This window comes from Drosophila kikkawai, chromosome 2L, assembly GCF_030179895.1.
Source record: "Drosophila kikkawai strain 14028-0561.14 chromosome 2L, DkikHiC1v2, whole genome shotgun sequence".
Taxonomy (NCBI): Eukaryota; Metazoa; Arthropoda; class Insecta; order Diptera; family Drosophilidae; genus Drosophila; species Drosophila kikkawai.
Genome location: NC_091728.1, coordinates 18103645 through 18127266, shown reverse-complemented (window position 1 = coordinate 18127266; position 23622 = coordinate 18103645). Strand labels below are relative to the sequence as shown.

The 23622-nt window shown below is 42.4% G+C and overlaps 8 protein-coding genes across 11 annotated transcripts in view; 4 read left to right on the top strand and 4 right to left on the bottom strand.

The window, feature by feature from the left end:
• Window positions 1-177: 177 nt before the first annotated feature.
• On the bottom strand, window positions 178-885 carry LOC108076935 (mitochondrial pyruvate carrier 2-like). The gene is made up of 3 exons (XM_017169980.3): window positions 746-885; window positions 655-695; window positions 178-531 (listed from the first exon to the last, which is right to left on the bottom strand). Exons 1-3 carry the CDS (start codon window positions 849-851, stop codon window positions 259-261), a joined length of 420 nt encoding a protein of 139 aa, XP_017025469.1. The 5' UTR covers window positions 852-885; the 3' UTR covers window positions 178-258.
• A 106-nt stretch (window positions 886-991) lies between these two features.
• LOC108077265 (uncharacterized) lies at window positions 992-4171 on the top strand. The gene is made up of 3 exons (XM_017170532.3): window positions 992-1544; window positions 2649-2720; window positions 3740-4171. The coding sequence occupies exons 1-3, from the start codon at window positions 1194-1196 to the stop codon at window positions 4169-4171; spliced, it is 855 nt and encodes a 284-aa protein (XP_017026021.1). The 5' UTR covers window positions 992-1193.
• LOC108077266 (mitochondrial pyruvate carrier 2-like) lies at window positions 2583-3427 on the bottom strand. The gene is made up of 4 exons (XM_017170534.3): window positions 3253-3427; window positions 3161-3201; window positions 2850-3096; window positions 2583-2788 (listed from the first exon to the last, which is right to left on the bottom strand). The coding sequence occupies exons 1-4, from the start codon at window positions 3344-3346 to the stop codon at window positions 2772-2774; spliced, it is 399 nt and encodes a 132-aa protein (XP_017026023.1). The 5' UTR covers window positions 3347-3427; the 3' UTR covers window positions 2583-2771.
• Window positions 4122-9450, top strand: LOC108077264 (carbohydrate sulfotransferase 13). The gene is made up of 3 exons (XM_017170531.2): window positions 4122-4573; window positions 8284-8755; window positions 8817-9450. The coding sequence occupies exons 1-3, from the start codon at window positions 4274-4276 to the stop codon at window positions 9044-9046; spliced, it is 1002 nt and encodes a 333-aa protein (XP_017026020.1). The 5' UTR covers window positions 4122-4273; the 3' UTR covers window positions 9047-9450.
• A 1541-nt stretch (window positions 9451-10991) lies between these two features.
• On the bottom strand, window positions 10992-11819 carry osi (electron transfer flavoprotein regulatory factor orsai). Its single transcript, XM_017170080.3, has 2 exons — window positions 11642-11819; window positions 10992-11520 (listed from the first exon to the last, which is right to left on the bottom strand). The coding sequence occupies exons 1-2, from the start codon at window positions 11681-11683 to the stop codon at window positions 11305-11307; spliced, it is 258 nt and encodes an 85-aa protein (XP_017025569.1). The 5' UTR covers window positions 11684-11819; the 3' UTR covers window positions 10992-11304.
• Window positions 11820-12094: 275 nt separating this feature from the next.
• The window catches only part of tweek (transmembrane protein KIAA1109 homolog tweek), a 32534-nt gene continuing 21006 nt past the window's right edge, over window positions 12095-23622 (top strand). For 3 of the 4 annotated variants that reach the window (XM_070283399.1, XM_070283398.1, XM_017170072.3), the window contains exons 1-7: window positions 12095-12733; window positions 15538-18965; window positions 19025-19228; window positions 20473-21025; window positions 21086-21366; window positions 21420-21540; window positions 23027-23607. In XM_070283399.1, coding sequence (XP_070139500.1) covers window positions 12599-12733; window positions 15538-18965; window positions 19025-19228; window positions 20473-21025; window positions 21086-21366; window positions 21420-21540; window positions 23027-23607 — 5303 coding nt within the window. In that variant the 5' untranslated portion in view covers window positions 12095-12598. Of the gene's footprint in view, window positions 12734-15537; window positions 18966-19024; window positions 19229-20472; window positions 21026-21085; window positions 21367-21419; window positions 21541-22379; window positions 22476-23026; window positions 23608-23622 lie in introns of all 4 variants that reach the window. The other variant, XM_017170069.3, reaches the window with a different exon arrangement.
• LOC108077003 (uncharacterized) lies at window positions 13402-14881 on the top strand. Its single transcript, XM_017170078.3, has one exon. The coding sequence runs from the start codon at window positions 13788-13790 to the stop codon at window positions 14559-14561; it is 774 nt and encodes a 257-aa protein (XP_017025567.1). The 5' UTR covers window positions 13402-13787; the 3' UTR covers window positions 14562-14881.
• On the bottom strand, window positions 19343-20304 carry LOC108077004 (proteasome subunit beta type-1-like). Its single transcript, XM_017170079.3, has 2 exons — window positions 20155-20304; window positions 19343-20065 (listed from the first exon to the last, which is right to left on the bottom strand). Exons 1-2 carry the CDS (start codon window positions 20187-20189, stop codon window positions 19450-19452), a joined length of 651 nt encoding a protein of 216 aa, XP_017025568.1. The 5' UTR covers window positions 20190-20304; the 3' UTR covers window positions 19343-19449.

Genomic DNA, 23622 nt, shown 5'->3' with positions numbered 1-23622 from the left:
TTTATTTTAGTTATTTAATTTTTAAATTCAAAATAGTCTGGTAATTCTGCAATTGGGAGTAGTTGGCTTTGGCGAGCCCTCTGCTTTGGGATCTTGTATCTCAGAAGATGAGCTTGTCATTGAGGGAACGTTGCTAACCGAAAACCCCATAAATCTAATCTTGATAACACCAACAAGTAAGAAAGCTAAGTCAACAGTGCTTTATTTTTACTTTATATATTAAGTTAGAAATTGTTTTTTAGACGATCCCTCCGATCTTTACCAATCGTCCGGATCGAGCGGAAAATCGGAATAATTGTATACTGTCTCCTGGGCACCTTCGCTGCGCCACTTCAGGTGCTTGGCAATCAGGAAGCTCTGGATGATGACGATGGCTGCGTTGACGGCAAGCATACTGTAGTTCTTTGGGGTTATCACCATTGAGTAGCGGGTATAAATTAGGCTCGCGGCTGCTAGAGACATGCTCTGGTTGAGCGAGATGTTCTGGGCGGGCCGTTTTAAAGTATCGCCGAGCCCGGCTACCACCATGATCTGCAAATAATCACATAAGATTACCAAATTCTGGGTGTTGATTGTATATATCTTTATTTTTAACGTTATGATTTATATCCTTGGTTAATTAAATATTTATGATGTCTATTAAGATGCGCTCACCCATTTGATAAACGGCCCCCAAAAGAATACGGTTTGGGGACCTGCAAAAAAATTTAAGTTATTTATTAAATTAACCAAATATACTAATAACCTGCTGGTGAAATCCAAAATGGTTGCAGTGCTTGTGGAACTAACGGATCTACAGAGTTAATGATCACATTGTACAGTTTTGACAAAGGTCCTGAGCCCTTTGACATTTTTAATGAGAACTATGGATTTAAAATAATTTATTAATGTTGTTTTAATTTTGAAATGAATCTAAAGGCTAACGTGTCCGAATTAATATTATATATTTTGGTGTACAAATTTGCTTTCTTTCCGTTATTTTATTTTTAAATTCCGTTAGTCTGGTAACCCCGCTTAGGGGGCGCAATTTTCCAAGCGATGTCTGGCAGCGCTTTCAGTGTGGCCGCTGCCACGGAGGGTAAAATACCCGCTTTTAGGATCGCTCTTACTTTTCATGGCCGGGCACACTGCATATGAGCAACGAAAAAAAACAATAATAAACAAGAAACTTTAACCAAGAAAATAAAAAGAAAATGGATCAGGGAAGCAGAAGAGGACGCTCTCCCCACTGGGAAAGAAGGCGGGCTGCTAGACCTGATGCACTGACCTACAAACAACTGCAGAAAATGCCTCTGAATCTGCGAAAGAAAGCCGTGCGGGAGGCTCGAAATCGGCACGAGAAGATCCCGGGCAGGCGAAAGGAGCGGAAAAGGATTTCCCGGGAACTGTCCACTACTCCACGCCGCCAGCGCAACGACTTTGACCGATCCGAGCACAATGCCATGCTGGCCAGCACCTCGCAGGAACTACGACGCATCCTGGCGAGCTGCGAGACGCTCTCGGATATTCCGCACGACATTACGCCCACTGAGTTAATGGGAGAGGTAAGGGGGTATTTTGGTTAAAAACCTGAGAAAGTCCTTGAAGATTTCTTATTAACATTTAAACTAATATGTACTTGATATTTTGTAATATATTTATTTATAACTTTGGACGGCCATCCACGTAGTGACGATGAGCACCTCGAGTGTCTGCTGCTTAAACAATGCTTTTAAATTACTGGGCTCAGAGGTCGATTACGAAACTAATTAACAAATAAGTTATCATTTATTTTGGTTAAATATAAACAATCTTTATTTGCAACAAAAGTTCATAAACCATTGATTTGCTAAGTTCAGTGCAATCGTTACTTTTATCTTACCTGCTGAATTAAGAAATTTATTATATTAACAAAAACATTCTCAAACAAATGTCTCTATGTAGGTGCTATAATATTAGTAGTTTAAAATTCGGAATAAATTTTTTATACTAATCTCTTAAATTTCTAAAAAAAATTATCTAATGGTAATATTTGCTTCCATAAAATAATTTTTATTGGAAAATTATTTTTACTCGCAGAAAAATTTATGTTTACCATAGTAAATAACAAGAAATAAATTCTTGAAAGTTTTTGAATTCAAAGATTTTAATGCTAAAATGCTTATCAACAGTATACTTGATTTACCACCAGAACCTACCTACCCATAAAGAAATCTTTAAATGTACAATCTAAGCTTTAGCCATTCTAATAATCTTTTATATAGCCCATTGTTAAATTATATTCATAGTTCGCCGATCTTTTAAATTCTAATAAAATCAAATTATGAAATTCTAGAAAGATTAATGTGCTAATGCTGATTGACAAAAGTAGATCGACCAATTGGCTCCTCGCTCCCCCACAAAATATAAAATACGTCAAGCTTATGTACATACATATGTGTGCAGGAATACACCTACAATACCCACATTAGCATCGATGTGCAATTAGCACATTGCGGGGCTCGTTCTGGCAATGCTTTCGTCACCAATATTGGCTGCTACTGACCTACTGCCGACCACTCAATGTGCTAATTGGTGAAAATTAATTATTAGGAAGAACCCGGTTCCCGTTACGCGGTACCATTGCACACTGGTTTTATTAAAGAAAAGTATCCATTTCATAATTCCAGATAGCCATCGCCGAGGGTCAGGCCACCACAGTCCACGTGCAGCGAGATGGACTCAGCACTCTCACCGTAGTGGTCAGTATATCCCATTGAATCAATTGAGCAGCTGCTTGCACTCGGCTTCGATTAATTCTTTGTTGTCTCTGTAAAATTGTGATGAGTGTTAATCTAGGAAAGCTGGTAAATCAGGAAAATAGAATAGACCTTCTAGAGAATCTCGCCACCTTTTCCATTCCGAGTCCGGATTGTGGTTCATGCTTCTCCAAAGGAGCAGGCACTGGGACACAGAAAGAAAGGCATTACAAAGCATGAAGCTATGGTTTTTTGGCCGGATAATCATGGACCAGCGCGACCACAAAGCCCCGCTGAACGCCAAAACTAGAGTTTGCCTCTTGGATATAAGATGCGGAGGACGATTAAAGACATCGCCCAAACCGGCCAGGACAACGCACTGAGGAGGGGTTAACATTTGAGATTTGTACAAGAACAAGGATGTAGCCTAGCCCACAACCTACCCATTTCACAACAGGGCCCCAAAAAAACACTGTGCGTGGACCTGAATAGATATGGATTTTGAATAAACGGAAATTTTCCTGGCAATCCTTACCCGTGGGCGAGAGCCACAGAGGCCGCATAAGTCGGGGAACCAATTTGTCTGCGTTCCTTATTAAGCAGCCATATAAGCGAGTAAAAGTTCTCATTGTTGTAATTTTGTCCCCAATAGAATTTGCATTATCTACTTAGAATTTTGAATGCTCACGCAAGGAACGTAGAAATATTTCTAATTGTGTTTTTTTTGGGGACTTATTTTAATAAAAACCAACAGCGCAAGAAGTACACATGGAGGCAAAGTCAGGATCCTGGATCCTTAGGGCCAACCAGGTGCCGATCTAGCATCAACCTAAAGACTTCATGTCCAAATCCAAACTCTGTGAGACTTGTTCGCTATGCTGAATTTCTTTTGGCGTTTCCCTTTTCTGATTTAATTTCAAGGTTAAACTTCCCTCTAATGGACTCTGCCTCTTTCCCGCTCCATAAACCCTTCTCAAAACAACTTGTCGTTTGATTCTCAGTGTCTTTCTGAATTTTTGCAGCTCCACCAAAGTGAGCCGACGATCGCCCAGCTGAAGAGGGCAATAGGTTTGATCTCTCAGGCACAGCACAGGCGCAAGCAACGCGAACGGCACGAAGAGCGTCTCAGGCGTCGGGGAATTGCCGAAGAGTCGGCGGCTGGCGAGTCGGGGCACGAAGATGGGCGGCCGAGACGGCAACCAGTTGTGGCTATGGCCAGCTCCACCGGCGAGTTAGTTCACTCCGCTCAGCGCAACGGGCACGATCATCGCGCATTCGTCTCGTGGCGATTTCTATGGCGCTGCTTTGGCCTGCTCAACGTGGACACCAATCAGCCGATCGACGACCGAAGATCCAACGGCAGAGCCACATTAAAGGAGCTAGGTATTGAGAACGCGGCCACCCTGAAGTTTGTACATCGCGTCAAGTATTTCGGGCGCCAGCGGCAAAGCTAATGCCGAGCCAATGATAGTGATAGTGACTTCCTCAATCTTTAACCACCCGATTGGAAAGTCGGGCAGCAATCCGCGGACAATCGAGATCAAGGCCAGTGCATTATGGATCGACTGGTTTGGCTTTCGCTTTGCATTTCACTGGGATTGCAGCTCCTGGCCACTCTCTCCGTCGTCGTCGTCGGCGGGCTGCCGTTCGAGGACGGTAACAACAATAATGTCAAAATCACACGCCGCAGTCTGGAGCTGACCCAAACTATCAACATCCAGCGGCAGGAGTACATGCAAAGGCAATGCGAACTGCTGGGAGAGCACACGCAAACGCTGGAGGACCTCAGCGAGCTGCAAATGGACCACATGATCGTGGACAGGGAGCACAAGCTCCTCTACTGCTATGTGCCCAAGGTATGGATGAATCTCGTGTCAAGTCAGCCAAATTATAAAATTATTAAAGTCTGCGTCGGCAGTTTAAGATAGCATATTCAGCGCAATAAGTCAAAGTTTTATTTAAGATTGTTTCCGAAAACATCGATGATTTCATTTTAATTTAAAGTTTTATTTATTTTAAATTGAAGCCTAAATTGTTTCTTTAGTTAATCAGAATTCTCCACTAAGAGCAACCCAAATATGAATATTTTCTTAGCGGTTGCCATGTGTTGTCCCAAAAAAAAAAAAAAATCAGAACATTAGTCAAAAACCGGCATCTGTCAGTTTTCACATTCTGTCTCTGCTTTTTGTTTATAGAAACTTGTTTTCCCCACTAAGATCACGTGTTTTTGTGGATCTTGCGGCTTGTGGCAAACACTTCCGATCGTCTTGTAATAATTTCTGGGCAATATTGTATAGAGAAACCCTTATAAAGACAGTCGGATTTCAATCGACACCTAAACTAGATTTATAACGATTTTATTACAAGCGCATTTGATAGCCCAAGCTCAACGTACTGGCTTATCGGAAAGCGGAGTCCGTGCTCATGTCAGCATATATATTGTAAGTGGCTTCAAGTGCTGATTTCACCTTTTTTCAACGATCAAATACAACAAAAAGAATTATACTTAGAGCAGCAACTACAACAGCAATTATAGGCTATTACTTCAACAACAATGCTAATTTATTTTCCATTTCAATGCAGCTTAATGCGCAAATCTGGTATGCCCAAGTCAAAGGCCAAAGTCTTGAAGTGTCTGTGCTTTTTTTCCTTTGAATGCTTCACTAGGTTTGCTCTCGTTGACTCCTATTGATAAGCTTAATTTAAATATATATTTTTTCTGTGAAATGAGATTATGTTGGCCCCATCCAATGACGTGCGTGGCAATAGATAATCTCTCTTAATTTAATTAATATAAGGATCACCTGGGGAATAAACCCCACTTATTAATTTGCCTAATTGGATTAGGAAATTGAGTTAGAGGTAAATCAACTGGAGGAAATGGCCTCAACAGTTTTCCCTTATCAACCCAATGAGTTATTGGAAAACATTAAACCAAAACTATGAGATTAGATTGCCATGTGCCGGCCGCCGAGGTGTTTGAAGTCGGCTGAGGTGTGCGACATACATGCATGTACACATATGTGAAGTGGGGACAGAAATAGCCTGCTGTTTCATGTTGCCGTTGCCCTTTGAACCTTTACTTTTCGCCACTTCATTTCGGTAATTTGAGGAAACTGAGTAATTGACAGTGAATGATGAAGCATATCTGGGGAATTTGTAACGATTTATCAGTTATAGAAGAAGGACTGTGGAGGTAGTGTTACATGATACTTACCCAGTTAATTTTTGATTAGGGCAATAGTTTATTAGAGCAAAAGTCTGTTGCCTTTTTAAAACTACAAAAACTAGATTAACTTTATATCAAACTGCATTATATAATATTTTTAAAGTGCAGTTCCTTGTGTGAGACCATATCACAATTCAGATTGTCTCATAAATTACCATAAGTGGCACTTTCAGAGTTAGACACACAATGTCCATGGCAGTAGCTAACTTGACATTAGGAGGCGTGTCGTTAGAACATGCCACCTGAATGCCTCGACTCGATATACGTTCCCCGTTATCGGCTGGCATTTCTTCAATGACTATCATCGGACATGGGCGTAACTGGCTTCGATTTCATCAAGCAGCTGGAGGGGTTAGTGTTACAGCCAGCGGTTACCAATTTCAATTGTAACTTTCGCATTCTCATTCGCCACTCACAACACACTAGTTTAACATTTTTCCCAGCCCGTTCTTCCATGAAGTCGTAAATTGTTTATGTTTACCCTTGGCCAATAGCCCCTCGAAATGCCTGCCCAACAACTGCTCCTCACTAAGTGGAGGGCTCGCCACACACTGGTCCGTATTTTATGCGGCCATCGCGTGTTGCCTTAATGGCCATAACAAAATTGCGTTAAGTTTAACTTACGGCGCTTATTGCTGATTACGTATTGAGAGTATTTCAAGAAAGACTTTTGAACTGTTGCCGTAACTTATCAGTTATTGCATTTATTATAAATTTAAAATATATTGATAAGTCTAAAAGTAAAAATTGTGTCTCATAATTTTGGCTGAATATGCTGTTTCTCTCGGGTTCTTCTGTAGCTAAATATAGTGGTTTGTAGAGTTCTATTCTTCTAATCAAATATATTTTCTTGTGTTAAAAAACCATATACATTTCTTGGGCATCCCTGTATATAGTCATCTAAGATGCATATATTCAGGCCGATCAACGTTTTTTTGTTACTTTCCCCAGACATATTGACACAAAACTTAAGTATTGAAAGTTGTGTAAACATGAAAAAGTTCGGCACACTCATTCTTAGTTCTCACTTGACTGATTGAATAGAGGAAAATGTTTGTACTATTACCACATCGTCATGAATTGAATGTTATTTAAACAGAAAATCAGTACTGACAGGTACTGGGACCTGATACTGATATAGAAAATATCCCCGATGTGTTTAAAAATCATTCGATTTACTTTGCAACATTGCCTGTGATATTTACGTATATTTTTTCAAATCAATCTCTCTTCCACATAAGGAACGCATTGTTTGTTTTTGTAATGTGAAATGTTTTTGTGGTATTTAATTGCGCTCGACATTGCCCGTCCAACTAAACGTTTTTACATATGTACTTAGGATGTATGTACTTACGTATATACCAGAGTGTATAGTGTTCCCCTTTTTTTTGTTGTGCCTAGTCGTTGTTGGTTGACTTAAACGACTTGACTTATTGCCCCATGCTTTCGTAGTAGGGAAACCTTCTCCGGCTGGCCATCTGAGCAAGATCTTTTTCTCTTTTTTGTTTTTGGCGAAAATTATAATTTATTGCACTTGACAATTAAAACCAAAGTAATTCAGCTCGTATAAAAACGAGGTCTTCGAAGAGATTTCATTAAGCGATTAACCTCCTCTCGGAGTCGCAAAAAATAAAAAACAACAAAAAAGTCGTTCGGTTTGTCGGGTCACTTGTTGTTCATTACTTGACCAAGATATCATACAGCTCATGTTACAGATCAGTTTGAATTTCTTTTAAAAATAATCTTTTTCAACCGGTTTATTCAGATTTTTTTAATGGATCGTAAAAAGGGAGCGGGAAAATATATATACTTGTGTGATATTTATCACAAATAAATGATCCTAATAGTTATTCTTTATTATTTCTTAAATATTTTGTTTTATCCCCGATTATCTCCAAGTGTTTTGCAAAAAAAATTTTTAATCATAAAATTATAACCATAACTACTTTTAAAAACTACCCTAGAAACCCATCAGATATGGTAAGAATACTTTCGTCGTGAGTGTACATTAGACACCTGCGCCTAGATTTATCAGACCCCTATCTCTACCCAAACCACTCATATACACTTCATAGAAGGCCTGACTGATATGTTCCTGCTTATCGGTGGTTCCCTAAAATTATGCTTGCTTGTGAAATGACACAGAATTGGGTGATTCACTCGAGGAGCGCACAAAATACATCATTCACGGGAAGAAGACTCGACCTTCTGGCTGAGATACTTGAAAATGTAAACTTTAGATATTTTTTTGGAATTATTTCTCTTGTTTATTTGGTTTAATTGGCAGATGAATAGTGTTCAACTAAACAATATTTGAATCTGTTTCTCTGCCTTCAGGTTGCCTGCACGAATTGGAAGCGAGTGCTGATGATGCTCACGGGCAAGTGGCGCAATGGAACCGATCCTCTGCTTATTCCGGGATCCTTAGCCCACTCGGTGGGAATGTTTAGCAAACTGTACGATTTAAGCGAAGCCGAGCAGCGACAGGTGCTTAGCGAGGAGTATACACGTTTTATCCTCGTGCGACATCCCTTCGAGCGGCTACTCTCCGCTTATAGGAATAAGTTGGAAGGGGATTCCCCTAGTGCACGCTATTTTCAGTCCCGTGTAGGTCGCCAGATCGTAAGGGAACTGCGGCCAGGAGCCAGTAACGATTCCCTGGAAAATGGCGACGATGTCAGCTTCGGGGAATTTGTCCAATATCTGCTAACTCCGGAACTGAGTCGAGCCAATCAGTCGGATTACAACGAGCATTGGGAGGTGATATCCAAGCTCTGCAATCCCTGTGTGATGAAATACAACGTTGTGGGTGAGTTATACCTAATTTAAAACCGTTGGAATCCGATTATGAAATTATAACTATTTCACAGGAAAATACGACACTCTGCTGGACGACTCCGCCCTGGCATTGTATCTAGCTGGAGCCAACAATTTGACCTTCCCCACTGGTCACAAGCCATCGAGCACGAGGGCGAATCTGCGCACCTACTTCGATCCCCTGCCAATCGGTGCCATACGCAAGCTGTACGAGATCTACGAGGAGGACTTCCGCCTGTTCGACTACGGATTGGACGATGTCCTCGGCTTTGAGTTTGGCTGATTCTAAACTATTGCTCTCTCTTCACTTTCAAGTCGCCACCATAACGCTTTCCACTGGAAAAGATTGTGATTTTAGGCTAGATTTCGTATAGTTAAGAGCAGTTTAATGCGAATATTAATTTAATAGAGAATACCTCCCCTCACCACACAACTACTTCCAAGGGTTTCAATTATAGTTGGCCCGAGTTGTGTGTTTATCTATTATAAAGTGATTCAAGAAGCTCAAAGTGTTTAATAATTAAGATTGATACCATTTGATGATGATTAGTTAGTATTTAGTCTGTACTTTATAGATCAAATGTAGGTTCAAAATATTAAATATAGTAATTTGTAAATGATATTTACGAAAATGTGTAAGTACTTATGATGGCATAATTAAAAGTTGAGTTCGATTGATAAATCCAATCTCATCTTTACCTTCACTATTAAATGGAAAGCTTTACTACCGTACCCCAGGGTTCATAACATATGATAATAGATGGTATGTATATGTAAAAATACTCAATTGATTCGTTAAAATAACCATCGGTTCAAAGAACTCATCAATTAAACTACTTCTCGCGCCTTTATATGGAAATTGATTTCATGGACAATAAAGAGCTTATAAACCAGCAGTGTTTTTCTTCATTCAATTAGGTGCTGGTTATAAAAAACTTTATAAATGATTGAAGATTAAAGTATTTTATAAGAATAACCCTTTAAGATTTCATTATAGTCCTTTCAATGTCTTAAAGTAGTCAACAATTTTTAAAGAAAGCGATTTCATTCTAACGAAAGCAATTAACTTTATAAGTTTTCTAATTATTTATAATATTTAAATATTTTTTTGCAATAATAATTTAAAATTGCATTGCAATCTTTAAGAATTCTGAAGTAAATAAACAATTTGAACCGAAAGCGATTTATTTCTAACGAAAGCCAATAATAATTTTCTTCAAGTTTCAATTAAATTTGTTAAGTTTTCTATATAAATATTCAAACTAATTCATGAGTAGTTCTATATTTTTCCCCAATGGTATTTCTATTTGAATTGTAATATTCTCGGGAAGTAATAAAGTCTTGAGCCTAGAAAGACCCAGTGACAGACTGACTTTAGCCTACGTCAATTTAAGAAAACCCAACGTCTTATCAGGCGAGAATTCCAGAAAACTACTCGCAATGAATGTGCTTTTCTTCGCATTGACATCATTGCACTCTCTTATCAGTACAAACCTCCCCTGAGAGCTGATATTTTGCCAGAATTTCACTTTTTTCATTGGCTCTTTGATGGCATAGAAGCTTTCATGTTTTTCGTCAGCGGGAAAACAAAAAGCTCAATCAACTCGACGGCGTCTGGGTTGTTTATCACCAAGACATGGACACGGACGATTATAATCGCGAACATGTGCATATAGTATGTATAAGGGGGGCAGACCCTCGATCAGCGGTCAGATGAATTTAAATACGCAGTATTGTCAATAAGCGACGGCGGAAAGGCGCCGAACGCACTCGAGGGAATGTTGGCAGACATTTCAGATATCTGATAGATACTTTTATCGCCGCCACATATCCGAAATAAACAGGCGAACAGATAGCACATGATGATAAACCTGCGCACCTGCCATGCCGGGCCTCCTTCCGACGGACTCGGTTCAAGGTCACTACGCAGAAATAAAATGCAATGATCAATTCGATTTAAGTCCTAATATCTAGATATTTTTAAAACTAAACAGAAAAAGGTATTAAAAGAAGCATAACAAAAATGTTTTAAACTTTCTGGCTTAGAAAAGACTTTTTAAATATGGTTTTTTTCAAGATGACTCCATTGAGTATTTAAAATTTGGATTATAATTCACTTGATGAGCAAATGAGAATATCTTTTTTCCAGTGCACTAAATTAATATTCACTTCTTTTTCTTCTTTTTTTTTGTTATTCAATGACTGCTTCGTTTATTTTGCTACGTCCGTTTTTCGCTTTTTTTTTTTTTGTTTGTTTGTTTGCCTCAATAACAACTTTAAGTTAGACATTGACAAGACATTCGAAATTATTATTATGTATTTTTTGCATGTGTGCTTGGGACTCTGTTTAGCTTTGGCAAAAGAATATGCATATGTGTGTGTAGGTGCTCTTTTTTGTATGTGACAAGCAAGGCATTCGCGTATCATATTCTCACATTCCTCTCTCCGCACAATGATCCCAGTCCCCGTCCCCCGTCATCAGTCCTTGAATTCAGATTTCCGCATCGCTGCCACGCCTCCAACTCGTTGTGCCCGCTGAGCTTAGTCATTGTAGCTGTAGCGCTGCTTCACGGTGCGGTACTTCTTCAGGGAGTACAGCGCCTCCACCTCTTTGGCCAAGTAGCGGCCTTGGGCGAGCAGGGCAACGATCTTCTTGGGGTCCTGCTCATCCTTGTGATTCATGAAGGCATCGTGGATCTGTTTGCGAAACTTCTGCGGCCCGTTCAGGCCGGGATATTCGCGGCCCAAATACTGCAACTGCAATTGGGAGGCAAAATGTTTACGCAATGTCAGGTGGGGGTGGCTCATTCGCTTTTTTTTTGGGTGGGGGCGCACGTGGAACCGGAATTCCTGCGGTCTGCCGACCCGGAAAACTTACGTGCTTGTAGAGGCTAATGACTTTCGAGCGCAGCTGTGACATCACCAGTAATCAGCGAGATTGGTTTGTTTGTTAAATGCAAGTTATCAACTAATTTGGGAGAGCTTGCAGCTTTTATTTTAAAATATTCAAGTGAATCACACGCAGTGTGGCCGTGGCGTTGCAGATGAGAAATACCTTCCGGCTCACTGAAGAGCATATTTCAATTAAGACTAAAGTACCCTAAAAATACCGTGCAAAAATACCAACCTAAAATTAAATTAAATTTAAATTGTAATAAGCTTTTGTCCGAGTAGCCTTAATTAAATAATTTTGTTTAAATTAAATTAAAGAAGATGTTATAATAATTAATGAGTAAGCAATAGGAATTTAAATTTTAGTATTTTTATACTACATTTTCACGCATGCTTCTCCAACCCTCGACGGTATAATCCAGTCCTCGTCGATCAGCTGTTGAAGAAGAAGAAGAAGCGATGGGAGTGTTTTCGTTCGAGGCGAAATTATTTTTATTATTTTCGCGCTAAATAGCAAGCTGTTGAGGAGCCAATTTAGTTTAGAACGCGACCGAGTAGTTAGCAACTCTCGCTGTGATAGCGGCCGACGCGCCGCCCGGATGAAAGTGCGTGGAAAAGCGAATCGAAAATTGAGACACCTCCGCGACCTCCGATACAAAGTGGGAAAAATCGAACCTGTGTGCGTGTGCGTGTGTAGCCCTGTGTGTGTGTAGAATAATAAATTTAATTAAAAGTCTAATGTGCAACGCTGCCAGTAATCTGTAGCCGAAAAAGTAATGCCATTGTATATATCTATATAGTGTGTTTGTGATCGATGAGAATGAGTGCAGCGATGAGCAATCGATAATCGCAAGTGCGCACCTTACAACAACAACAAAGCAGGCAGGCACACCTAAACAGCCCACTTCCCCTCGCCATAACACACACACACAGTAGCTGGGAGATGGCGGACTTGGTGGATATGGCAGCGGTGGAGGAGACCAGCGACGAAGGCTTTCCGCTGGGATTTCCAGAAGTCGGCACCTGGAACACCACACACAATGTCGCCTTCAACGACATGAATCTGGATGCGCGCATGGTAAGAGGACTGTGTAAACCGAATACGCAATACGACCCCAAACCAACACTCGCGCACTCAGTCGCATTATAAGGCTATATAATTTGATTAATATGTTCTGGTATGTGCCAGCGAGTGAATCAACCGACAAACGGGCTTTATCTCCAAGTTTAATAGTCAGGGAGGCAGTCGGAGTGAGGCACCACCGAAGGAGGAGCTACGGGACGCTTATCAATCAGGGGGATTTGGTCATTGACACATGCTGCCCTCCGCCTCACGCTCTCATTCCGCTTCATTCTAAACTGATAACTCTGATCCCTGATTAGTTAGCGCTATGGTTTTATGACTGATTTCTAAATGTATTAGGGGATTATAGGGGATGTTTCCTCTATGAAATAACCGCTTAGTACATGGATGTATCTCATAATACTATAATCTATGTTGCCCTCGCATCGATGCTTAAAATTTCCAACGGGTTCTAGTTTAGTTGTAGGGTGAATTATCAAGAAAATTAGTTATAATTTGAAAGTGGTCTGACTAGATCAAGATCATTGCAAATTCTTTTTCATGTCAATTATACCAATTAGAAACAAATTTTTTGTTTCTTTACTTATATTTAATATGCAGGCTTATTAACAAAATATAAACTTGCTATCAAAATTGAAATCAAAGCATTTTTGGCTTAGCTGTGATCTGGTAAACAGGGCTTTATAATTCAAAATTATCTTAAATTATCTTATACAATTGTAAACTTTTTAACAGTGCACCCTTCCACAAAATAATTACTCTTTTTTTTGTTCGAATAGAACCTCTTGGGAAGTTACAGGTGCCACTTTTAATGTACTAGCATTCTAGCATTCCTGTTCGTCGGTTAAGATTCACGACGTATAAAGGTAATCTTTGTAAAACACAACTAACATAAAGAGCCAGGATCGCACATGCGTAGAGGAAAGCTGTCAATTAGTCGAAATTTTCACAATTCGTAAAAAACCGTTTAAGGATGAATTAAATTATAAAAAAAAATCATTCAACGAGGAGCTCTCCATTCTGGCCAAAAGTACTGAAGACGAACACGATGCACTCAATGCGTAAGCTGATTAGCTGTCTGGCGACGCGTCTGTCCCTGTTGAAATCTCCCATACGAAGGGCCAGCGGAAGCAATAGCTTTCCTGAGCTTTCCATCGCCGACGACGAGGAGGAGTTCGAGCCCGAGCACAACAATAATATACTGGAGCCGCAATATCCGATACTGCGCAGCCATAACACCGACCTCTTTTACATGGCGCAGTGCGTGGGTCCGGCATACCAGGGCCTCATCTCATCAGCGGATCTCCCATACACCACCTCCTACTGCCCGTCAGATGTGGAATCCCATGACAATCAAGATTCACTTGTTGCAAAGCCAAGCGATTTGTGGGTGCTACCCTGCCCCAAGCTGCTAATGAAAAACATGCGCCACTTGTTCCACCACCCGTACGCCCACTTGCACAGCTGTATGAACGTCAGTATGGTGGGAATGCGGTTCGAAGAAGCTGATGTCGATAGGGCCCTTCGCTCGTTCGTTCTTATCGCAAGCCACGAGGTGTGCGAAATCATGGACAATGGCTACTGGGCTGACTTTGTCAATCCACTGACTGGCCGCGCCCACTTCTGGCCCGCACAATCCACACGGAAGCAGTGCCGGGATGCGCAGCTCTTAGGCCACGGCATGACCCTTACCAAATCCAATGGTTGTACCGTAATCGAGAAGGCGGAGGGCGATCAGTTCACCGGCTACATCTTCACGGACATGCCGTGCAAGGTTTTGGATACTTGGTTCTCGTCAGGGATCATGGACGATTTTTCCTAGCTGCTCATGACGCATCTCACTGCTTGTGTTTACAAAGAAAAACCATTTTAGGAAGCACCATTTCATGATTAACAATCAACAAAGTCAACAAATTTTACGTAGTCAAGTTAGCGGAAAGGCAAAGTTTCGATTTATGGCGAATCCCCCAAGTGGTCCAATCAATGTTTGGTAAACATAAAATTATAATAATAAGATGTAACTTTCTAGGGAACGTGGCTGGGCAGTCGCCCAATTAAAGACAGGAAAAAATAAATTCAAGAATCGTTAGTTGAGGATTTATACAATGTTACAATTTTGAAGAAATAAATTTTCAATCTACACTCCCTGTTTTTGTACTACTTTGACACTCAATGGAGAAAAGTATTTCTATAAATTTAAAATATATTATAAGCAGCTACAATATTTTTCCCTCGTTTAATATTCATTAATATGTACTTTAAACCACTTGAATTAAAGTCTAAAGTTCTCGGAACACTAAAGAAGTGATTAACTTAAAGTATCTTTACGGGTGCTCACTGAAATGAATATATAAATGTTTATGTATGGTATACTTAAAACCATTTATTTAAGCTAAAGTAAGAACTGGGTGAATTAAATTAAATACTATTTGCAAATAAAATGTAATAAAGTCAAAAGTAGACTTTTGGTCTAAGCTATCTTTATTTTGTTAAAAGATACTAATAATATGTACATGTTAGATAATTTAAAGAACTTATTATTTTTAAAATACAATTTTATAAAAAATCATTGGGGATTGCGGAAAATTTTGATATGATAATACTGTAACGACATTTAACGTAATATATCGATATTAAATTGGTATTTGACATGATAAAATCGATATTTGGTTTAATAAATCTAACCAATAAAATCGGAAAGAGATGAGCTAATTAATATAATTTAAGGCATCATTTCAGATATTTTTGACAATACTTTAAATATCGATATATTCATCATATATATTTACTTTTTTCAGATATGGCTGCTTGCGTCGCTACTTACCACCATCACCTGGGTGACTTACATCACCTTCTACAATTCCCGAGTGATCGGGATGCTGATCACAAAGATCGCCAACAGGTGGTTCATCAAGGGAGCGTACTTTAAGATCGGATCTGTGGCGCTAAATCCGTTAGCTGGAAAGATTATGTTTCGGGACTTTGTGTATATCACCTACGACTACACGGTGCGAGCACAGGACGGATACTTCATCTTTCGCTGGTGGCGATCATACGTTCCCAAGGATGTGTCGGAGGATCTCTCCCACTCGGACACGCGTCTTTCGGTCCAGTTAAATGGATACGAGCTGCACATATACAACAGATCCGATCTGTACGACAAGCTGGAGAAGACCTTTGGGCTAGAGCCATCGCTGCTCATACCCACGGATGTGGTGAGCAACGAGGAACGGAACAAGCTAAAGGAGCACCACATGAACCTCGAAAATGCGCGAAGAATACAGAACGTTAAGAACTCGGAGGCCATGCAGGCGACCACTTGGAGGGATCTGATTCCAGTGATCAAGATCGACATCTGCTCCGGCCGCTTCGTCTTTGGAAACCGTCTGACCCCGACCACTCTCTCGATTTCCGTGGAGGAAGCCCACTGCACCTATAGTACGAAACCAGCCGTGTGTCAATTGGATCACTTTATGCACTTTGTGAAGGCCAAGGTGGAGAATGCCAAGGTGCTCTTCTGTCCGAGTCCCAAATACACGGGATTGATCGATGAGCCCCCTCGATATATGGGCGAGGGCTTCGTGGTGATGATGTCCAATCAAATGGACTTGTACTTCTATATGGATGAGCCCGGCGTGGTCCCGGAACAGCCCGTTCAGATTGTCCTGCCCAACGGAGATGTGGTGGAGCCCTCGCCCCCCGTTTGGGGTATCAATGCGAGGTGCCTCAAGGGAACGGATTTCAGCTACGGACCCTGGGCCGATCGTCAAAGGGATCACCTGTACAAATACTTTTACCCCTCAGATTGGTTGGAGGCAGAGGTCACGCCGACACCTCAGCCCGGGGAGCTGCGCAGCTATCAGTCCTTCGATGTGACGCTGTGCGTGCTAAATGAGGCCACCATCGATATACTCTTCTCCAAGGAAAAGGAGACGAACGCGATGCACATTACCGTGGGTCCTGCTTCATATGTAGAGGTTACGATTCCCTGGGTCACCCAACCAGACGGCTACACTTCCAAGATCCAGGGTCAGCTCTTTCACGTGGAGGCCACCACATCGCTGCAGTACCGGAGCCTGGCCGAGTTCGAGTCCCTGGAGTACAAGGTGCGGATCCACTATCCGACCAAGTGGAATGCGCCGCAGGACTGGAGTATCTCGTTGTCCGGCTGCAAGACGAGTGCTTTTATTGTGTACAAGCACAAGTGCTTCTTCCAGGACCTGATCGAGGATTGGGCGAACAAGGCCAGGCCGGATGTACTCAGTTTCGTTCCTTACACCTGCAACTTCAGCATTCGGCTGCATGAGTTCGAGATCCTGATGCTCTGCAACGAGTACAACTGGATTGACTGCAGCAGTGCCAATCAGGAGAACAACCACCTGGCCTTCTGCGGGGACGTCTTCGAAATGAGCTTTGCCCTGCCCTTCGATGACTTCCTACCCAAGACGGTTACGTTGAAGTTCTGGATCCACGGCGAGGGCTTGGACCTGAGCTTGTACGTGCCGGAGGTATCCTCGGTGCGTCCCATTGTTTTAGCCATAGACGAGAACGCAAGACTGCTGACCAGGGAGGGCAAGCTCATCAGGCGCCCGGAGTTATACTCAAAGAAGTGGCGCAAGATCTGCCAGCGCTCCGCCGGTTGGATTGACTGCTGGGCTGTGCCAATTTTGGCCCTGTCCATTCAGTATGTTTATCATCCCGTTCCGCCCTTGGGGCCCGATCCCCAGGCGGATATCACCACGCCGGAGAAGGAGGAAATCCTACTGAGTCCCATGCGAATACCCAAGGTCAGGAAGTCGCCAGTGAGCAGCTGGCAGCAGCCACCTGAGCAATACAGTAAGTTCGATCCCGGCACATTGGCGGCGGATCATGTCACCGTTGAACTGGAAATTGGCAGCTCGGTTCTTATGGCGTACGGGAATGTGCTGCGCAACTTTATTAACCTAAAGGAGAACATTTTCGGGGAGGATCAGAACTTTACTGATATGGAGCAGTCAAATGTAAATATGAAGGAGCCGGGGGCCACACAGCTTAATCCCAAAGATCAGCTTTTGGCCAAGGAGAAGGAATTGGCCAACAAATCAATTTCGGAAACTCAAGCGCCTGAGGAGAAGCGCAAGCCCTTTGATCCCCGTCTGTATCGCCCGCTGGAGGTGATGGTGTCTGTGATTGTCCATGATATCCAGGCGCATGTGATGAAGAACTGCAATGCCGACGATCCCCCGTGCCCGGTGGTGCTGATTGAGCGATTTGGCTTCGAGATGAATAAGCGGTATCACGAGACCACGCTACAGGTTCTGGTTAGTCCGTCGTATCTGCTGGCCTCCGATTGCCTGCAGCGCTCGCAGCGGGAGCAGCACATTAACCAGGGTCACCTGATGCTGTCGGCAGTCCAGGTGAGAGGTCATGCCATGTTTAGCAACGAAGGATGTGCGCTGGATGAGGACACGCTAGAGTACTCCTGGCTTGTGGAGGTGCAGTTGGGTAAACTCACAGGAAAACTTACGCTGCCCCAGCTGGTGAATGTGGTCACGGGTCTGGAGACTCTCATCCTACTAGCCATCGACCCAGAGAACTGCTTGAAGTCTCCAAAGACGGTAAGGAATTGTCATCATGGAGTGCCCAGCAATTTGTGTCCCCAAACAAAAGAGGAGAAGAAGTACAAGTGCCCCTCCTCCGAGGATATCAAATACAAAATGACCCGAGTTTCGGTGGATGCAGTTGATGTCTATCTTATTGAGAGCGGCACTGCCCTGCACGCTTGGATCTCACCCATCCGCTTGGCGAATTGTAACCTCCACGGCCAGCGGGTAAAGTCCGGGATCTCTGGCTTGCTGCCCTCCATTTTGCTACGCCTGTTCATGCTGCACACCACGAACTCCTCGTTCAACACCAACACCACGGGCAGCAATCGATCCGGAAAGTTGAGGCGAGCAGATCAGGACTCTTTAAAGTCCCAGGATGCAGCTGGTGGATCGCACTATGCCGCGCATGGCAAGGCAGGCAAGCGCAGCTCCAACTCCTTTTCAAGACGGGACTCTCGGGATGAAGCCACGCGAAAGCTGAGGGATAGTTTCTCGGAGCCGCACGCTAAGCGCACACCGGAAACATCTGATCTCTGCGAAAATTGGGTGGAGGTGGGATGCACTTCGCTGGGTCCCATTCTCCTTGAAGGAGCTTCTGCCTTGCCGATACCGGATCACGAACTGCATCTAGTACAGCACAAGTAAGTCTGGAACTTCGTCAATTTGTGTTCGTTATGTTGCAGCTCTTGTCTTTTGTCAGTTTTCTGCGCGAACATGATGCCAAGTTCAAGCGCTTATGGTTCCTCTGGTCACATAATGGAAGTGCCCTGTCCTCTGGCACCGAAATTTCACGGTGCGGATGCATTGGAGGCTGTGTCTTCTTTGGCAGTAATCGAAATGGTCAGAAGTTCTTCAAGCCAACGGCACAGGATGTCCACGATAACTACAACATTGCGCGTTACTTGTAAGTATCTCAGAAATTTCTGCTAGCTTAGCTAAGGGAATCCTATCCAGATCCTGTCCTTGTGCAAATATATTATTACTTTAGTTTGGTGTCAAATAATTAATAACTCAATTTAATAAAATTTTAAACAAAAAACGTAGAACATAAAATATAAAACGCAAAATATAATCGAAAAACAAAGAACGAACTGAGGATGTCTAGACACCAGTGGCGTTTCTAGTTTACTCTTGGCGCAGCGGCAATTCCCTAACCTCGATACCATCCTTAGTGATGATCTTCATAAGCCAAGAGCCACTGGTGAGGTTTTCGAGTTCGTTGGCAATGACCATGCAGTTAGAGATGATGGAAACCGCCTCGGTCACTTTGATCCTTTCGGTGGGGGCTGTCTCACTCTGGTTCGTGAACCCAAGATGGCTATCCAGCAATGGCAGCACCATGGCGGTGGCCATGCCCGCAGCTTGGTAAATAACCTGCTGGCAGTGACCAAGGGAATCGAACGAAAACACAACACCCTCGCCCTTCTTGTCAATACCGGCCAGAATGGTGGACACACAATAGGGCAAGTAACGGCGCTTGAACATGTTATTTGAGAACATCTGAGACATGGCATCGATGGTAATGGGACGCAGATGAGTGCTCTCGTAGTCGGCCACGATCGTTTTCATCAGACGGATCACTGCAAGGGTGTCGGGCCAGGAACCAGAGGAGCTCATAACCGCCACCGGAGACACTTGGAAGAGCTTGTCCTGCTTACTCGTGGAGTTAAAGTCACTGTTGGTTATTTGAGTATCCGTCGCAATCACAGCGAAGTCGCCACCGGCAATGGCCACAATGGTGCTGAGGGTCAGTAGGAGATAGGGACAAGGTATGGATCAGGAGAAGACTGGGGAAACAAGAGGAACGAAAACAAGAGCAAGTTTACTCACCCGACGTTCAACAAGTCTTCTTTATCTGTTTCCATTTATGTGAATGATTTCAAAGTTTTCACTGACAAATTCAAATCTGTAAAGGAATAGCAAATATCTCCCCTTATAATTTATAAATAATGCTGACCCAATATGGAGTTTTTAACGATATAAGTACAATAAAAATACCAAAAAATTGAGCTGGGACGGTGAAAAAATGATGTATATCATATTTTTTAAATGAATTTTTAAAAACAAGATAAATTTTTATATAAAATTTTTATTTATTATTGAGAATTAAGTAATTTATATAGTTATTAATTTCTAATTTCCACACAGCATTATCAACAATAACAAGGACTTTGGTTTCGGCGAGAGCATTCTCCACCAAGGTCAATTAGTCTTCCACACACCGCCCTATAGCCTGCACTGCGTTTCGCTGTACGATTCGGCCGATTTCAATGGCAAGGGCCGTTTGTACAGACCGGCCGGAGATTTACGCAACGGAAGCCTGAAGAAATCGGATCTCTGTTCCTTACCCGATGGGACCAAGTTCAAGATCGGGGCCAGTGGAACAGCCGGAGTCGAGAAGCCGGACCTGAGTAATCGAAACAAGTCGCGGGAGAGCATTGGATCGCCGAATACTTTGGAAAGGAGAAACAAGCGCTATCCCTGCACCCGCCAGACCTCCGTGGAGGTTCCCTACGCCCGCCTACTGGACAGTCCCTCTAAAAAGCTTCAGTTACAACATGAAGGGTCTGCTGCAGGCGGCAGCGACATGGGAAGTGGGCACCGACGTGGCTCGGACTCGAACAGGCTGCGAGTGTCGCCGCCCAAGACGAGCATTTCGGACTCCAGACTGACCGGGGATGTCCTGGATGATGAACATGAGGTATGAATAATAATCTTAAATATAATATCTTAAATATAATTCATCTTATTCCCTGTGTAGATGCCCGACGAGATGTCGCACTCGGCACCACATTCACATCCCCTGGAGTTTGAGATCGCGGATATAGCTGTACATGCGCAGGGCTTGGGGGGTGATCACCTGCCTCGAGAGGTACAGCGCACCATATCGCTGACATCGGAGAATCCCTCGGAGATGTTCTTCTCCGCCGAAGAGGACATATCTAATGTGATGTCGCAGCGGGGGTCCATGAAGCAGCGAAATAGCGCCAACAGCGGATCAGTGGTGCTGTCTGGAAAGAAGCGATTCTCATCAGATTTAAGGTAACTACAGAAAGAGTATTCCCATTTCGGATATACTAAACATTCTTTCTTAGCATTGGAGCTCAAAACGAGAATGGCAGCCATACCTTGCCCACTTATCGCAGCGATTTGGAGATCCATGCGCCCGACGGCAATAAAACACTTCCGAAGCGCCCGCAGAGCACCACTGAACTGGTAAAGCTGAACAATTCCCAATATCTGACAACACGTCGATTATGTATTCATACTATCAAATATTACGTCATTTACTCAGAGACTTGTACTCACCAATCGCGTTTAGCTTTGCTGCTTTAAAGCCAAGTTTCAAACTATTCACTATATCCTTATCCGTTGATTCGATTTCACCCAGTTGTTGATCAGGGCAGCAAATGACAATCCAAATTCCATTCGGAAAACGCTCTTTCAGTGCATGCTTCGCTCTTTAATCTTTAAGAAAATATATCTCTAACTCTAATATAAATAACTTCTAAGCAACTAAGCAACGATTTTTCAGTATCCAGCTTTTTAAATGTGTTATTTAGCAGGGAGTAGAGCTGGAAATTGAATCGATTCTATAATCGATTTATGAATTGTTTCCAATTATGAATCTAATTTATTATCCATATATAATTGTAATTATTTCCGTTTTGGATTTTCGATTTTTTCTGCAAAATTGAAGACGGAAATAAGATTAGATTCACTTTTTTCTAAATTCACTAAAAATTGATTAATTGCCAGCTCTACAAGGGAGGAAATATCCAAAATTATATCAAAATCTTAACAATTATCCTCAAATCAGTAAATGTACCAAATATACATTTATCGAATTTTACATCAAATCGATTTAGTGTCGATATATCGATATTTCCCGTTCTCTCAAGCATTTACACAGCTAGATATTGAAAGATCGGTTCTAAATCTGTAACTATAATCCACACCTAAAATCTATTCCTTTCCTCAAATCTCGACTCATCTAAAATCGAAATCCAAAACTAACTAAATCGATATAAAAACCGAAAACAAAACTCATCCAGAACGAAGACGCGAGACGCATTCACGGTCTTGCCACACCAATAAGAAAATTAACAAATATATCATCACGACCTGAGTACCGACATTTTGTTCATGATGTGAGTAGTTCTTAGTACCAACAGCAAGAAACAAAAACCCTCTGCTAACTAACAAAGTAGTGCAACTAAAACCAAAATTTTTAAGCTAGTCTCTATTCGGAACCATCTCGATGTGTCTGTAGAAACTTCTTACGTTGATCTTGAACCGCAATTCGTGAAAACTTCTGGCTCGGAGATCAACATTTGCATGGATGTTGAAAATTAGTGCATGTAAAGTTTCTTGATTTAGATTAGTCCTAAGATGATAGGTTCCGGACTTTCTGGCTTAACGATTACAAAGTTTATTTAAAATATTTCTTGCAAACTTGTTGCGATCTTAAATGAATTTTTATTATGTATTTTTGTGTGGTGTATAATTTTTAAAAATTATTTAAATTTCAAGAAAATTTATGAGAACCTGAACTTAGCACATCAACATGAACGTTTCTCACGACTTTCTGCTTGCGCCCTTTAATCTGGCTATATTAGTTTTAGCAGCCGTAAAGCAAACATCACCCTTTCCACTGAGAAATCGTATTGTAATCCCCTGGTCTCGTCTCCATTCTACACAGGCTGATTCCCGTGGATCCTCGTCCGGCACACCATCCCTGTCTTCCAACTCCTTTATCTCGGCCATGTCGTCGCAGGAGGATGTGGCTTTGGTCAATCTCCATCAGCAGGTCAACCGGCCGATCATAGATTCGCCTTTGCTAATGGCCAGCTACCTGAATCACCTGTCGCAGGTGAAGTGCTTCAACTGGAATGGCTGCTCCTTTCCCTTGGGGCCCGATGTCTTTTCCACGCCACTCTTCTCGGAAAACGAAGATGGCGGCCTCACCTATATTGGCAGTAAAATGCTGCCCCACTTCGATCTGTATTCGTGTTGGCGGGAGATCAAGGTGGTTCCCCGATACGAAAACGCAACGGGTAGTAACAGCTCGGCTACGTTCATGGGCGGACCCAAGTCGCATCCCTGGGATCCGAGTGTCCTGCTTAAGGAGGAGGAAGCGGACAAGACCACAAACGGGTTTGACGATGGCGAGTTCATGAGCCTGCAAGCAGAGGGAGGAGCAGCCTGCACATCAGTGGTGGCGCGGCTTAAGGGACAGCTTAACGTCTTCCTAACCCCGCTTCTGTTGGAGGGATTGCAAAGGTGAGTGTCTCTCAA

Excerpts from the sequence above, each read along its gene's own strand:
- LOC108076935 (XM_017169980.3), bottom strand. The coding sequence starts at position 851 with ATGTCAAAGGGCTCAGGACCTTTGTCAAAACTGTACAATGTGATCATT. Across the intron at positions 696-745 it reads ATTTTGGATTTCACCAGCAG|GTCCCCAAACCGTATTCTTT; the intron begins GTTATTAGTATA and ends ATTTTTTTGCAG. Across the intron at positions 532-654 it reads GGGGGCCGTTTATCAAATGG|ATCATGGTGGTAGCCGGGCT; the intron begins GTGAGCGCATCT and ends GATTATTTGCAG.
- LOC108077265 (XM_017170532.3), top strand. The coding sequence starts at position 1,194 with ATGGATCAGGGAAGCAGAAGAGGACGCTCTCCCCACTGGGAAAGAAGG. Across the intron at positions 1,545-2,648 it reads CCACTGAGTTAATGGGAGAG|ATAGCCATCGCCGAGGGTCA; the intron begins GTAAGGGGGTAT and ends TCATAATTCCAG. Across the intron at positions 2,721-3,739 it reads TCAGCACTCTCACCGTAGTG|CTCCACCAAAGTGAGCCGAC; the intron begins GTCAGTATATCC and ends GAATTTTTGCAG.
- LOC108077266 (XM_017170534.3), bottom strand. The coding sequence starts at position 3,346 with ATGAGAACTTTTACTCGCTTATATGGCTGCTTAATAAGGAACGCAGAC. Across the intron at positions 3,202-3,252 it reads TCTGTGGCTCTCGCCCACGG|GTCCACGCACAGTGTTTTTT; the intron begins GTAAGGATTGCC and ends ATATCTATTCAG. Across the intron at positions 3,097-3,160 it reads GGGGCCCTGTTGTGAAATGG|TGCGTTGTCCTGGCCGGTTT; the intron begins GTAGGTTGTGGG and ends ACCCCTCCTCAG.
- LOC108077264 (XM_017170531.2), top strand. The coding sequence starts at position 4,274 with ATGGATCGACTGGTTTGGCTTTCGCTTTGCATTTCACTGGGATTGCAG. Across the intron at positions 4,574-8,283 it reads TCTACTGCTATGTGCCCAAG|GTTGCCTGCACGAATTGGAA; the intron begins GTATGGATGAAT and ends CTCTGCCTTCAG. Across the intron at positions 8,756-8,816 it reads GATGAAATACAACGTTGTGG|GAAAATACGACACTCTGCTG; the intron begins GTGAGTTATACC and ends ACTATTTCACAG.
- osi (XM_017170080.3), bottom strand. The coding sequence starts at position 11,683 with ATGTCACAGCTGCGCTCGAAAGTCATTAGCCTCTACAAGCAC. Across the intron at positions 11,521-11,641 it reads TCATTAGCCTCTACAAGCAC|TTGCAGTATTTGGGCCGCGA; the intron begins GTAAGTTTTCCG and ends TCCCAATTGCAG.
- LOC108077003 (XM_017170078.3), top strand. The coding sequence starts at position 13,788 with ATGCACTCAATGCGTAAGCTGATTAGCTGTCTGGCGACGCGTCTGTCC.
- LOC108077004 (XM_017170079.3), bottom strand. The coding sequence starts at position 20,189 with ATGGAAACAGATAAAGAAGACTTGTTGAACGTCGG. Across the intron at positions 20,066-20,154 it reads GAAGACTTGTTGAACGTCGG|CACCATTGTGGCCATTGCCG; the intron begins GTGAGTAAACTT and ends ACTGACCCTCAG.